We start from the raw sequence: 16,146 nt of genomic DNA on the forward strand, positions 1-16,146 counted from the left end.
AAGTGGGTAGAGTTCTTGCAGAGCTATACATTTGTGTTGAAGCATAGAAGTGGAAAATCTAACAGGGTTGTAGATGCATTAAGTAGGAGACAGTTGTTGCTTACAGTAATGCAGGTTGAGTAGTTGGGTGTGCTGAACTCAAGAATTTGTACCCTGAGGATCTTGATTTTGTTAAAGCATGGAAAGCTTGTAAAGAGCTTATTGTTGTAAGCAGAACTAAGTGGTTAGACTATCTGATTCAGGATGGCATGTTGTTCAAGGGTAGTCAATTGTGTATTCCAAGGAGTTCCATGAGGGAAAATCTAATTAAGGAGAAACACAGTGGAAGGATGGAAAGAAATTTTGGTCAAGATAAGACCATTTCCATTCTTAGAGAACATTATTTTTGGCCTCAAATTTCATAGGATGTGAAGAAGTTTGTACAGAGTTGTCAGATTTGTCAAGTGGCCAAGGGATTTAGTCACAATACTATACTTTATCAGCCATTGCTTGTTCCATCAAAGCCATGGGAGGACATAAGTATGGATTTTGTTCTTGGATTTTTGAGGACACAAAGGGGTAATGACTTAGTATTTGTGGTGGTTGATAGGTTCTCCAAAATGGCACATTTCATTCCATGCCATAAAACTCATGATGTTGTCCATATTGCAAACTTGTTTTTCAGAGAGGTGTTAAGACTACATGGCCTCCCAAAGAGTATAGTTTCTGATAGAGACACTAAATTTGTGGGGTATTTCTGGAGAACATTGTGGAAGAAGTTGAGAACAGACTTGAAATTCAGTTCCACACATCATCTATAGATTGACGGCCAGACAGAAGTGGTAAATAGAAGTCTAGGAAATTTGCTGAGATGTTTAGTTGGGGAAAGCCCAAAGGATAGGATTTGATTCTACCACAAGCAGAATTTTCTTACAATAACTCTATAAATAGGAGTACTAGTAAATCACCATTCCAAATTGTATATGGAAGTAGCCCAAGGACTACACTAGAATTGAGGAAGATGGAGCAAGGGGAGAGGACAAGTGCTGAAGCAGAAGAGTTTGTTGAACATATCAAGCGCCAACATGAGGAGGTCCAGGCACACATTATCAAGATGAATTAACAGTATAAAGCTAGGGCTGATCAAAGGAGAAGACATAAGGAGTTCCAAGTAAGGGATCTAGTCATGGTACACTTAAGAAAGGAGAGATATCCAGTAGGTACTTACAACAAGCTGAAGATGAAGAAATTTGGCCCTTGCAAAATTCTGAAGAAACGTGACTTAGGAAATGTAAATGAGGCAGAGTTGCCAAATGGAATTCACATTTCTCCTATCTTCAACATTGTAGACTTGACAGAGTATCATGATGATGGTGCAGATTTGAAGCTGATGTTAGAGCCATGTCCAATTCTCGCTTCCAAGAAGGAGGAGATAAAAAATATTTTGGATCATCGTGTGGGTAGGAGTACCAGAAATAGGTAGTATGAAGAGTATCTGGTTAAGTGGAAAGGCCGATCGATTGAGGACTCAACTTGGATATCAGTAGCTGAGGTTTCCCACTTGGGATTTCCTCTACCATCCATAAAGTGACAAGGTCACTTTTCAATCTACCCTAGGTGTCTGATGTAGGAGCATCCAAAGGTATAAGGGCAATCCTGTGTCACCCAAAAAAATGTACTTAGACCTAGTTTCTGTTTCATGTGTTTTCATTTCTGGATACCCATTTGGATCAAATAAAGGTTCCAACTCTCATAGTTCCACTATCAATGTTCTAGGTTAGATTATTTGAGCACCTTGGGATATGTGTAAATGCTAGAAAAATAAGACTATGTAATTGAGCCATAATTATGGCGGATTAGAAGGTGTAAATTAGAGGGAGGATTAAAATTGTAATTTAAAATATTCCAAAAAAAGAATCAGGTCAAAAGGCTGCACCGTTTGAAAGTTATCGCAGTTTTTCAATTTCTGGAGACCTCCTAAGAATGCTTCAAAGTCAAGTTTAAGGCATTAAATGACATCGTATAGAGCCAAAAAATGGGGGATGGGCTTTTCTCTCCATAGGGCTATAAAGCGCTTTGAGAGCTTTTCGAAAATGTAAACAGTTCATCAATCAGAGCTACAGTTCAAAAGTTACGCCTCCCAAAAGTTTGGTTACTATTTTTGGATTCTTCTAGTTTTGCGCCGACTTCTAACACAACTTTTGGAGCCTTCTATTTGGTCGATGGATGCCAACTAGAACTTTCTAGAATGTATTCCTAATCCTTAACCCTTTGGAGTCTATTTAAGGACATTTATGGCATTGTAAAAGGCAGTTCGGAGTGGAGTTTGAGAGAAGGCACTGGGAGAAGAAATTATCTCCAGATTTATGTTATTGTAAGCACATAGGGCATGTTTTAGAGTCTGTTTCTCTGCACTAAGTGTACTAGCATATTTTCATAGTTAATAAAATTTTCCCTTTCCTGTTGTGTCCATTATGTGCTTGGGTTGTGTCCCCATCAATTTGTTGATGAATATCCTTTGAATAATATATTGATCACCTGGCTGTGATAGATGAGTATCTACTTTGCCTTTGTACTACTTGATAGCCTCCTAATCTATCTGTTCTTCCATTGTCCTTATTCTTTTATGAAAAATGTAATATCATGATATGATATTCTAGATTTGATGAAACAAGATATCTTTCATATATATATATATGTGTGTGTGTGTGTGTGTGTGTGTGTGTGTGTGTGTGTGTGTGTGTGTGTGTGTGTGTGTGTGTGTGTGTGTGTGTGTGTGTGTACATATGTATATATATATGTATATGTATATATATACATATATATACATGTATATACATATATTTATACATGTATATACATATATATATATACATATATATACATGTATATACATGTATATACATGTATATACATGTATATATACATATATATATATATGTATATATACATATATATACATATGTATATATACATGTATATACATGTATATACATGTATATATATGTATACATATATATATATATATATATTGATGCAAATAGTAAATCTGCATTAGGTCAACTGCAATAGCAATTCAATAGTTTCAAAAACAATTACCAAGTCAGCTTAATGTTGATACCCAGGTCCAATAGCTTACTCAAGTGATATGTAGACACTCAGACAACACTGTGAACTCTGCTAACTTTGGCACTCAATTGACTCTAGATGCTTAGTTCACATTGATCACTCAGAAAATACTATTGGCTCGATTCACACTACTCTTCTTGCTTTGTTCTCATTCTGAAGCTACAATGCTCAACTAACTCATTTTACACTAGATCTCGATTGCCACTATTAGCTCGATTCATACATGAGATCGGTTAACACTCTTTTTCTTGGGCTATACTGACCCCCTATGATGAATAAGTGTTTTGGCACTAATTAACAATATGTCTAGCCATATCTTGTAGGCCAAGCTCAATTTGTATATATCTCATAAATAGTTGCATAAACATACATCCCTTCGATGAATTTGCATCAACTTACATGGGCTTGGGAATACAAGGTCTTTATAAAACATGTTTTAGGTACTTAAATTGAGTTAATAACCCTAGGTATTGGTAAATTTGAACACATTCCATTCTTGGCCTATAGAATTGATTGCTCAAAATAAAAAGGTTTGTGTATATGATCAAATAATATATAAATCATAACATGTGCAATTTTTTAGATGCAAGTAACATTTAGAACTACCTTGTTATTTTAAATTTGAGTCGAGTCCACTATTTTGAACTCTAGAAAAGGGAAAAGTAATCATGCTAACCATTACATTTGTTAAAGTTTGATTAGATTCATAAACTTAGATTTTTGTATGAACTAAAACATTACACTTAGAACCCCACTTTGTAATAGCACTTTGATATTATGTGCATTTCAAAGGCAAGTTCTTACTCCTATAAATATATTTGAAGGGGGATATTAACATAACCTTTACCAAGGGGCACATCTCATTAAATACAACCTATCAACATCAAACCAATAGTTAATATATGTTTCTATGCAATCTATATATAGTAATATATATTTCATGAATCTATATTGTTATATATGTGATAACATTTAATCAAGGAGATGTTCTTTAGGTTAACACTATATATTTTATCCAACTGACACTATAAAACATTAACACTCCCTCTTAGCTAGGGAGGATGAACACAATTCATACACAATATGAATAACATATGACCTTAATGTTAAAATGGTTTCTAGAATGTCAACTCATTTAACTTCCCAATTTATTGAATGCCAACTCATTTGATATTTTAAAGTCAACTCATTTGATATTTTAAAGTCAACTCATTTGACTTTGAATATCAACTCATTTGATATTTGAATGTCTACTCATTCAACATTTGAATGTCAACTCATTTGACATCCACTAGGTGCCTTTGAGTAATGGCCTCTTGAATGTCAAGTTTGCAAGATATTCACCAAATACTATGAGTAATGGCCTCCTGAACATCAATTTGCATAACATTCACCAAGTACTCAAAAAAATTTACAAGGTATGTGCACACACATTCTCATAATGTGTACCATATAAACATTCACTATAATCTATCATGATCTGCATAGACATCATAAGACATCCATCATAATAGAAAATTAAGTTATTGTAAGATTGTCACCTTTCAATAACTCCTACAAATACAAGTGATAATCATTTGGAAGTCGTTACTTCTCATGATGTACACAAGGCCCATACAAAATAAATTTTATTAATAAGTAATTCAATAGTACAATAAATATCCTAAGACTCTTCTCATTAATTTCAGCATACCAAGTTTATTTCAGAAGTGATCCAATTTTATTTTACTAGAGGCTTGGTGTAGATAATAAAGAACTCCATCTTAATCTAGAATTTAACAAAATCTTTGAGGTTCTTTTAAAATGCAAGATTCTCTAAATCCAAGTTTGAATTTCTGATTTCAATGAAAGAAGCTTGATGTTTGATTTTGTCAAGACATCTTGGTATAGTGTGACCATATTTGTCACATCTAAAACATTTTACATGAGAAAGATCTTTTTGTTTCTTGAATGGTTGTTTATCATTATTTCCCTTTTTCTTTTTTAAGTTTGTGGTGAGAGCCTAAAGGTCTTCATTTGTGGACTCTGTGTCAATTCCTCTAGTTTTTTTATTATACTCTTCTTGAATGCAATCAGCTTTTAGTCAAACAAATTTTGGGGGTTCAGGACGAGCACCTATTCCTTGTCTAAAGTTTTCCCATGAAAATGGTAGTCCATTTAATGATACCATAATTAACTCTTTGCTATCATAGTTGTGACCAACTATTAATAATTGGTTTCTTAAACATGTCATCCTCATAAAGTATGATGTTATGGACTCTCCTTTCTTCATTTTTATATTATTGAGTTGATTTTTTAAAGTGAGAATCCTGCTAGTGTTGTTGATCTGAAACATGTATTCTAGAGCTTTCAACATATCAAATGCAGAGTCTAATTTTGTGATAATAGGTAGTAGATGATCTTTTACTCCATCTACTAATAATTCCATTGCTTTGGTGTTGTCAATTTTCCATTCATCAGTCTTCTTATTTTTCGGAGGATATAGCATATAAATTCTAATATTTAACATGATTTCACATCATTTTTCTAATTTTTAAAATATTGTGATAAATGCAAGATGATAAATATCACTAATCTTTTAAGAAAAAAAGATGATGAAATAACATTTAAATAAAATACATAATACTGACTTATTGACTAAGTAAAATGATCATTTTAAGAAGTGTCATTGTGACCTTTTTTGATATTGTGTATTCAAGGTAAGGAGCATTAAGAAATACAACATATAGATTTAAGGGATATTGTTTTTATTCCATAATAATGAAATATATATGCATTTTGATTAATTGATTCGTCTTATTCAACATTAGCATCATTTGATCTCAAATATTAAGATGTTCAAATTTTAGAAACAATTCAGCATAAATCAGATGAGGAGCCTAGATGGGCAAATAAGGATGAACTAGATCCTCCTCCTCCTCCTCCTCCTCTAACTAAAAATTTAGTTCCATATAGGTGCTTTCTTTCTAAAGTGTGTCCCTTCACTTTAATGTTATTTTTGCTACAAGACATAGCGCTTATGTCTGTAAGAACTCTGATTTCTAGGCATACGTCTGTGTGACTCTAGAGTGAAAGTTTTTCCCGCACTTATGTTTTGATTACTCTATTCATATACCTATCTTAGGTAGGGGTCCTAAGAGGGGGGGCTATGTAATGACCCGTACCACTAGGCCAGTAAACAAACTCTAGATTTAACACACTGCTAAAATATATTGCTGAAATAAAGAAATAATAGTGCCAATGTATTCATTCAATGAAAACCAAATGTTTTTACAAATGATATGGAAAATTTCAGCACCAAAACATTATGACATAGCACATTACAAAGAAACCCTAACTGGCTGTATACAATTGAGAACTTGTTGCAACTACAGATTGAAATAAAGAACCTAGATTGATCAAATGGTGGAGTCTAAATGTTGTAGATGATACGGTGAAAGTGCAACTCCACTTGAAACTCCAAATCAGCAATTAAGCACAAATGAAAGGACTGAAATATCCTTCCCACAGCTGCAATAATTTAGGTGATCTCTCACACCCTCAAAATTGCGTACCAATTGAGAGTTTTCGTTCTCAATGGCCAATTGTGACTATTTGCAGAAACCCTAGGCTCCACAACGCACATAAGCAAAAATAAATAATAAGTCTCGATGATAGACAATGAGCCCTCAATGCCTATTTATTCTTTTTTCTTTGATAGGTCGCCCTCCCTTTTTAATTTTTCCTTCGCTTCTTCCAGCAACCTCTAGAAGCTTTTTTTATTTAATTTATAAAGTTACCTTGTAATATATATTTTTTAATTGATAACCTTATAATTAATTCCTCCTAAAAAAATTTTAAAATGGGACATTACAGGTCCACCCCTCCTAAAATTGCTTGGCCTCAAGCAATCTTAATGTTGGATGCTGCAAAATCACTTCTCCCTCCCAAGTAGCATCTTCGATAGGTAAATCTTTCCACTTAACTAGATACTCTTTGATTACTCTCCTGCGAAGCTGCTTCTTTCTACTATCCAAAATGAATTCTGGCACTAAGATCAGTTTCCCTTCATCATTCAAGGGAGGTAATACTGCAAAAGGCATCACATTCTGACCCAACGCCTTTTTGAGGCATGATACATGAAACACATTATGCACTCGACTATCTGTGGGAAGCTCCAACTCATAAGCCACCTCACCAACTCATTTCATTATCTTGAATGGTCCATAATAGCGTGGCTTGAGTTTCTCTATACCACTCTTCTTAAGAGTGGATTGCTTATATGGCTGCAACATGAGGTAAACCATATCATTTACCTCAAAACTAAGCTCAATCCTCTTCTTGTTTGCATACTATTTTTGCTGGTTCTGAGCTCTAGCAATGTTGTCTCTGAGAGTAGCAACTATATCCTTACTTTCTTGTAATAGTTCACCTACACGGGGTACTCAACTATCTCCCAACAACAAATCTAAGAAATTAGGTGCCTCATAACCATAAAGTGCCATGAAGGGTGTCATTTGTATAGTCATATGATATGTAGTATTGTAACAATACTCACAGAGATATATCCATCTGACCCTAGCTCGCTGTTGATCTTCCACATAATTCCTCAAATACCCTTCCACCCATTTGTTTACAATCTCTGTTTGACCATCAATCTGTGGGTGATAACTGGTACTAGGTGTAAGCTCAGTGCCACACAACCAAAATATCTCTTGCCAAAAGTGACTCATAAAGCGGCTATCCCTGTCACTCACAATGCTCTGAGGCAAACCGTGTAATCTAAAAATCTCCCTAAAGAATACCTCTTCCACTTGAGTTGCTAAGTATGTAGTAGTGATAGGGAAGAAGTGAGCATATTTTGTTAGCCTATCCACCACCACATAGATACAATCATGCCCTTGGGCCCTAGGCAATCCCGTAATAAAATCCATAGAGATGCACTCCCACTTCTTGTCAGGAATAGGAAGTGGCTGAAGGAGCCCTGCTGGATAAGTGTGCTCTTTTTTGTTCTACTGGCAAACATGACACTCACGCACATACTACAAAAAATTAGCCTTAAGTCCCTTCCAAGTGAATCATTCCCGTGCTAACCTGTAAGTCTTGAAATACCCAGGATGGCCTGTTGTAGGTGAATTATGGAATGCTCTCAAAATCAATTGCTTCACTTTCAATCCTGGGACTAAGTAAATCCTTATCTTGTAAATAATCAAATCATCTATGAGAATGTATTTGGTGTCGATTGTTGTCCCCTCCACTATAGAATAGGCCCACGTGTCTTTGGCATATTCTGCTACAATCAAGTTTCGCCAATCCTCTGATATCTGAATCATAGAAGTGAGGTGTGGCCTATGAGATAAAGCATCTACAACAATATTCTGTGTCCCCTTAACATATGTGATATCAAAATTATATGCCTGTAACTTACTCACCCACTTTTGCTAACCCCGCTGTCCCAAAATGTGCTTCAAACTATTATGATTAGTTTTAATACAAAATTTGTTGCCCACACGATACTGTCTGAATTTGGCCAAGGCATGCATGACGGTCAGCATCTCCTTATCATATATGCTGAATGATCTCTCAGCCCCTCTGATTTTCCTACTCTCATAAGCTATAGGATGCTTGTCCTGCATGAGTACAGCACCAACTCCCTCTCTAGAAGCATCAGAAGCATCACATTGAAGCTCAAATGGCTTTGTGAAATCGGGCAATGCTAATACTAGGCATGTAGTCATTATTTCATTTAACTGCATAAAGCACTCCTGTGTCTCCCGAGTCCACACAAATGCCCCTTTCTTCAAAAAATCTGTCATGGGCGCTGCATGTCGTGAGTAGCCACTAAAAAACTTGCGATAGAATCCACATAGACCAAGGAACCCTCTTAACTGTGTAAGGTTCTCTGGTGGTGGCCAATCAACAATAGCACGGATCTTTTCAAGATCCATTTGCACTCCTTCTGCACTAATGATGTGTCCAAGATACAACAATTCTGTCATCCCCAAATCACATTTGGACTCCTTGGCATACAAGGACTCGCTCTGTAAAATGCTTAATACTGTCTCCAAGTGCTCTAAATGTTCCTGCCATGTCCTGCTATAGATCAAAATATCATTAAAGAACACTAGCACAAATTTCCTCAACTGATGGTGGAAGACCTTGTTCATAGTGGACTGAAAAGTGGTAGGTGCATTACTCAAACCAAAAGGCATGACTACAAACTTGAAATGTCCATAATGACATCTGAAAGTAGTTTTTTCAATATCCTGCTCTCAAACTTTGATATGGTGATAGCCTAATCTCAAATCAATTTTTGTGAAATAACAAGCCCCATGCAATTCGTGTATTAGCTCATCGATGCGTGGGATGGGATACTTGTTATTTATAGTTCTCTTATTCAACACCCTATAATCAATACACATTCGTAGAGTTCCATCCTTTTTTACAAAAATAATAGAAGATGCAAAAGGTGACTTACTTGGTCTGATGTGTCCCATTGCTAGCAACTCGTTGATAGTCCTCTCAATCTCATCTTTGAGTTGTTTTGAGTGCTGGTATGGTGTGATCATGACAGGCTTAGCACCTTCCTCCAACTTGATAATGTGCTCAATACCTCTATCTGGTGGTCTGCTTGGTGGAATCTCACTGAATACCTTCCCATACTTGATTCTCAATTTTTGAATATCTGGATGATATTCAATCTTATGTTGTTCCCCCTAGGTAGGCATCAAGGCACATATTGTTGCCCATTCTATATTATTATGCTTGGCTAATCTCTCCAACCGCCTAAATGAGATAGTCCTAACATTACCATTACGGATAGCCTTCAGCACATGAGTCCTGCCATCCACCACGAATCGTATCTCCATATCCTCCAATCTCAGGGTAACCTCCTTCAAAGAATGTAGCCATTGCATCCCAAGTACTATGTCCATGTCACCCATGTTGACCACATGATAGTCCACCTTAAACTCATAGTTGTTTAGGCGCAAAGGTAGATCTCGCACCATCCTATCACAACGAGGAGTATATCCATCAGCTACCTTAACTCTTAGTCCCTCAAACTCCTCAATAATGAGTCCATGCCTCTCCACAAATCGTGCATCAATGAAATTATGTGTGGCACCTATATCCAACAGAGTAATAATCTTTTTTCCTACCAAGACTCCTCGAAATCTGAAAGATCCCTCTCTTTGAATACTAGATAGACGTGCCTCCTGTAAATGTATCTCTGGAGCCTCTTTTTTCTCAACACTATCTACCTCTTGTTCACCCTCTACCTCATCAAGATCCTCATCATGGTGCTCTGAGATGTCTAAATTTGAACCTTCATAATAAGCCCACATCACCCGGTTAGCCTTCCCCTTAGGCTTCATAGGACAATCATGACCAAACTCATAGGGACCTTTGCAAAAGAAGCATAGCTTCTTCCTACACAAGTCAATAAGTGTTTCCTTATCGCAAGGTGCAGCTAGCTTGTCTTTTGAGTCACTAACCTTCTCTTTACCCTTGTTGAATTCCCCTTTGTTATCTCTAAATGATAAAGAACCCTTTGAACTAAACCGGTTTGCTGGAGCTGCAAGTTCCATACTACGGTCTTTCTTCATGACTTCCTGTAATGTAGGAGGATCAAAGGCCTTTACCCACCCCTTGAGTGGTTCAGTTAATCCCTCTGTGAATAAAATGACTAGCCTCCTTTCTGAAATGTCAGACACCATCACTACAAGCTTCTGGAAGTCATTGATAAATTTTTCTAAGCCTCCTAACTGTCTCAACTGGGCTAACTCCTGGAAATAAACTTCAGGATTTTTTTTATCAAACCTTTCTATCAATCTATCCACAAACTCCTGATAAGTGGTTACTTGATTGTGTTGCAATGTGATCATGCCATGTGTCCACCAATCATGTGTTGCCCCATCTAAGTGTAAAGTGGCATACTTGAGTGCTTCAATTTCTGTCATATCTTCAAAGATAGGAAAGTATCCACCTTATGAATCCAAGCACGAGTAGTCATTTTTTCACTACCATCAAATGTGGGTAATACCAACTTGTTGGTGACCTATTGCAACTCACTTTGTTTATCTACTTGTTTTTGCTTGGCAACTCTATAGTTCAGGTACATGTCAAATGTCCATCCATCCTGTACATATTCTGGTAATGAATCCCACTCATTCCTCGCTTGTCGGAGTTCATCTACAATATCTGTTACCATAGCATCAGGTGTCTGTGCTGGAGTTTCTTCTCTAAATGTAGGACGTGTGGGTCTATCAGTTGTTCCAGACCGTGTCCTATGTTGTGATCCTGCTATGCTTCTATCATCCTAATCATGATTATTTCTCCTATTTTCCCTAATCAAATGATGCATCATAACCATCATTGCCTGTCTACTTGCCTCTATTAACTGTAGAAGCCTCTCTTGTTGCTGTAAAGTCTCATCATCTCGCACACTTCTGAATGGGCTTGGAGAATGTATCTTAGTCATATTCCTAGTTATGTTGGTTCCTATGTAATCTAAATTAAATGGTGGCTGGGTAACCCTATCAGGCTGGTAGGAAACTACTCTGATACCAGTGTAATGACCCGTACCAATAGGCTAAAATATATTGCTGAAATAAAGAAATAATAGTGCCAATGTATTCATTCAATGAAAACCAAATGTTTTTACAAATGATATGGCAAATTTCAGCACCAAACCATTATGAGATAGCACATTACAAAGAAACCCTAACTGGCTGTATACAATTGAGAACTTGTTGCAACTACAGATTGAAATAAAGAACCTGGATTGATCAAATGGTGGAGTCTAAATGCTATAGATGATATGGTGAAAGTGCAACTCCACTGGAAACTCCAAATCAGCAATTAAGCACAAATGAAATGACTGAAATATCCTTCCCACAGCTGCAATAATTTAGGTGATCTCTCACACCCTCAAAATTGCGTAACAATTGAGACTTTTCGTTCTCAATGGCCAATTGTGACTATTTGCAGAAACCCTAGGCTCCACAACGCACATAAGCAAAAATCAATAATAAGTCTCGATAATAGGCAATGAGCCCTCAATGCCTATTTATTCTTTTTTCTTTGATAGGTCGGCCTCGCTTTTTAATTTTTCCTCCGCTTTTTCCAGCAACCTCTAGAAGCTTTTTTTATTTTATTTATAAAGTTACCTTGTAATATATATTTTTTAATCGATAACCTTATAATTAATTCCTCCCAAAAAAAAAAATTTAAATGGGACATTACAGGCTATAGGTCTATTTTTCAAGTACATGAGGTCCCATAAGAAATGTTTTGAGGGGCTACACGATTAATTAAAAAAAATTCCGTCATAATTGGAGCCTTGTATTTTTAGGAAGCGGATGAAAATGGGGTGGGGCTGGAAATAGCCCCACCAGCTTAGGGAAAAAAATTACAAAATTCATAAGACCACACAGCTTACAAATTTCCTAAAAAAAATTCAGCCAGTGCAGCTATATTTTAATAAAGCTGGCATCCATAGGACCCTAGCCTTAAGTTACTTTAATTGATTAGACTATTTCGGAAAAACAGGTGTAAATCCTTATCATGCTCTACAAGGATTGAGATCAACCGCACTTGGTTGTGAGAAGATTCTGTATCATTTCGTCAACATCACACATGGACGAGCCGTTCTCGGTTCCATCTCCACTGTCCATTACTGCGTTTCTTGCGGCGTCTCTCATGGCCACAGCTCTCTCTCTCATTCGGCCCCCTTCCTCTTCCGACATCAACATCTTCACCGTTCTCTCCACCGTTTCCCTCCTCAACTCCCCCTCGTTTCCTCTGCAAATCTCCACACACACGCCGACCTCCTCTTCCAGAAGCTTCGAATTGAAGAACTGCTCTCCTGCAATGGGCCATCCAATGATGGGAACGCCCTGGCTCAGACTCTCCATCGTCGAATTCCATCCGCAGTGGCTCAGAAATCCCCCCGTCGAAGGGTGGGACAAAATCACACGCTGGGGCGCCCATTTCTTTATAACCAACCCCTGATTTTTGGCCCTAACTCGTTCCTCAAATCCATCGGGAAGAAACTCCGAGGAAAACTCCACAGTCAAAGGAACGCCGAGCGGCGGCCTGACTACCCAAATGAAGGGCTGCCCGCTTGATTCCAAACCCAGCGCCAACTCCTTCATATTCGACGCAGAGATCGTGTTCTGCGAGCCGAAGGAAACGTAGATCACACTGGAAACTGTCTGAGATTCGAGCCACCGGAAGCACGAAATTGCGTCGCCGGTTTCTTCACTGCAGATATCAAGAGATTTAGTGGAAGAGAGAAATTCTGGGGGGAGGAGAGGGCCAACCGCCCAGACAAACCTGCCGGTGGATTTTCTGAGATGTTCCAAATAGCGGTGCTCGAGCTGTTCGAAGGAATTGCATATAAATCCCCAGCTGCGCGTATTGCCGGATATCTGGCGGGCCTGAAAAAGGCTCCAGGGGTCCTTCCCGGTCGCCATTTTTATGTTTCCGGGAAGCTGAGATCGGTGCAGCGAAACGTGAGGCAAGTCTGGGAGAGTAAAGTGTTCGGATTGGGTCTTTCTGTGGGGCAAATGATTCCACATGGAGTAGTAAAGCAAGGTGCCATAAACGCCGCATGTGAGGAAGAAGATTCTGGGTATTCCAAACACGTCGGCGACGTCTTGGGTCCAGCCGAGGAACATGTCGCTGATAATGCACAGCGGCTTGCAGCCATCTTCTTCGGAGATCCTGCGGATCAGATTGTGAAAGTGGGGCTGCAATTTCTCCGCGGCTTCCATGAGAGTGAGGAGATAGGAATAAGGGATTGAATCTGTGTTCTCTGTGTGAGGCGGTAGGCCATGATCAGCGCTAGAGAAAGGGAGCTCGGCTAAGCGTAAGTCAAGAGAGGGGTCTTTTTGGCGGGCGGATTGAATGGAAGGTGTTAGGGACTTAACATTGAGAGGAGTGTTGACGATGGTGATGGTGAATCCGGATCGAGAGGCGAGGAGTTTGGCGAGCTGAAGGAAGGGAATGATGTGGCCCTGCGCCATGAACGGAAACATCACCACATGACGCTTCTGCCTCTGTCTCTGCTCGTCCCATGGGATTTTGCAATCAGATGAAGGGGCCATTCTAGATACAATGGCACTCACCGCCTGAAAAGGGGCTTCTTTACTTTGTGAATCCTAATTCAAGATGCTTATTATAGCAAATTTGACTGGAACTGAATCAGACGGCAGTGGCATCGTCTCCGATTGTCCAATGTATCTCGTGGAGGACAATGTGGTCCTCTGTTTCGTTGAGGATGGATAATTTGAGACGGATCTCCTGCGATGACGCACACCATGACGTGGGAAAAAAATCGTTGAAGGATAGTTCCACACAAAGTCTTCATGAATATGTCAAGTTGTTGCAAATGCGACAAATACATTCACTTTTGATAAATTGGAAAATCGACTTGAGAACCAATGAGAAGTAAAATTGAATTTGGGTTTCACATTGAATGAGAACTAGCATATATTAATGTACACAAACAATTGCATGTGTTTTTTGGGAGTGTAATAAGTATGTTAAGAAGTTTGGGAGGTCACTCAAAAGAAATTCTATTATTCGTATATATTTGTGAAGTATATGAGGACATTTTGCAGGATTTGGTACTATTTGTGCGAGAGAGGCTTCGATGGAAAAGTTGTCGATTCAATTATAATCACTTCACATGATCTATTTGATAAATTTAAATATATTTCTATGTATGACACGTTGGTTGTGTGTTTTGTGTTGTTTTGATCTTGTTATTATTTTGTTGGGCACTCTTTTGAAGTGATGCAATAGCCATTTTACCCCAATTTCATTCGTGGAGTCCCATCCACATGAAATGGGTATCCACTCTCTCAATAAGTTTCTTTAACTATCACATTTATTTATTTATTTTTATTCAAAGATAGGCCATCAATGTGCTTCTAATTGGTCATTTGGTTAAACTACTTTGTTGATTAGCCATTGCCATCATTTTGTGCGGCTTCTTGTGACAGTTTTGATTATATAGATTCTTCCTTTTGTCTTTCTATCAATTTAATGGACTTTTAGTATGGCAATTTGGGTTCAAAGCTATCTCTACTTAATATATCAAATCTATATTCATTATAATTAAATTTATTTATGATATATCACTTCAGCTATCTACTTGCAAAACTTATGTGTGGATACTATTTTGAGGCTCTTTGTGTAATATTTTATAGAAGAATGAAGTATTGTTGCATAAGGCTCATTTCTTTCAATGAGCTTAGAGGAGGAAATATGAAGTGCAAACCCCTTGAATTCATTAAGGATAGAGAAACTATTTTGCTTGTGACTCAAAAAATCACTCCAGTCTTTCAATTCAATCTACTTATGTTTTTTGATATTTCTTTATCAAGCTATAAAATTAATTTTGCCAACAATCACTTTGGTGGTTGTTCTTGACTTTTTTTATATGGTTGGCTATGATTTTCTTGTAGAATTTTAGCAACCATTAAGTTTGGTCTTATTTGAGACTATCGTAAAAAGACTATTAGAAAGATTTGAGAGCTTGTTGAGGTAGTGGTGCTACCCTCTATGACTCTTGTGCTTGACTTTTCAAAGGTATTTTAAATCTTTTCAATTTGTAGAATATAGCTTAGACCTCTCCCTTTCTATTTAGCCTATTATTTATCTCCTCCATTAGTTCGAGCTCCTAATAGTTAGATTTGACTTCTTCGATTTTGATTGCAAAAAATGTTGAGGATAGTGCCCCTATTATCCACCCCCTCCCCCTCCCCCTCCCCTTCCCCCTCCCCCTCTTTTTTATTATTCTCATGTTTCTTTCTCTCCCTGCATTTGCTTATCTTAGTCTCTTTTTTATTCTTCTCATGTTTCTTTCTCTCCCTACATTTGCTTATTTTAGTCTCTTTTTAATTCTTCTCATGTTTCTTTCTTTCCCTACTTTTGCTTATCTTAGTCTCTTCTTCAATCTTTTCTTTTTTAAGAGAGTTTTACTATATAAATCTTGATTTAGATACTTTTTCTTATGGTGTTTATTAAGATGACAAGCTTGAAACTCTG

General features: G+C 37.5%; 1 protein-coding gene across 1 annotated transcript; it reads right to left on the reverse strand.

Annotated features, from left to right (window-relative positions):
* Positions 1–12,401: 12,401 nt before the first annotated feature.
* Positions 12,402–14,813, reverse strand: LOC149549379 (UDP-glycosyltransferase 92A1-like). Its single transcript, XM_089792783.1, has one exon. It carries the CDS (start codon positions 14,196–14,198, stop codon positions 12,675–12,677), a length of 1,524 nt encoding a protein of 507 aa, XP_089648909.1. The 5' UTR covers positions 14,199–14,813; the 3' UTR covers positions 12,402–12,674.
* Positions 14,814–16,146: the final 1,333 nt, after the last annotated feature.

This window comes from Cupressus sempervirens, chromosome 7 (assembly GCF_028749045.1).
Source record: "Cupressus sempervirens isolate cs-2001-9-10 chromosome 7, ASM2874904v1, whole genome shotgun sequence".
Classification (NCBI taxonomy): domain Eukaryota; kingdom Viridiplantae; phylum Streptophyta; class Pinopsida; order Cupressales; family Cupressaceae; genus Cupressus; species Cupressus sempervirens.

Coding starts and splice junctions, on each gene's coding strand:
- LOC149549379 (XM_089792783.1), bottom strand. CDS start 14,198: ATGGCCCCTTCATCTGATTGCAAAATCCCATGGGACGAGCAGAGACAG.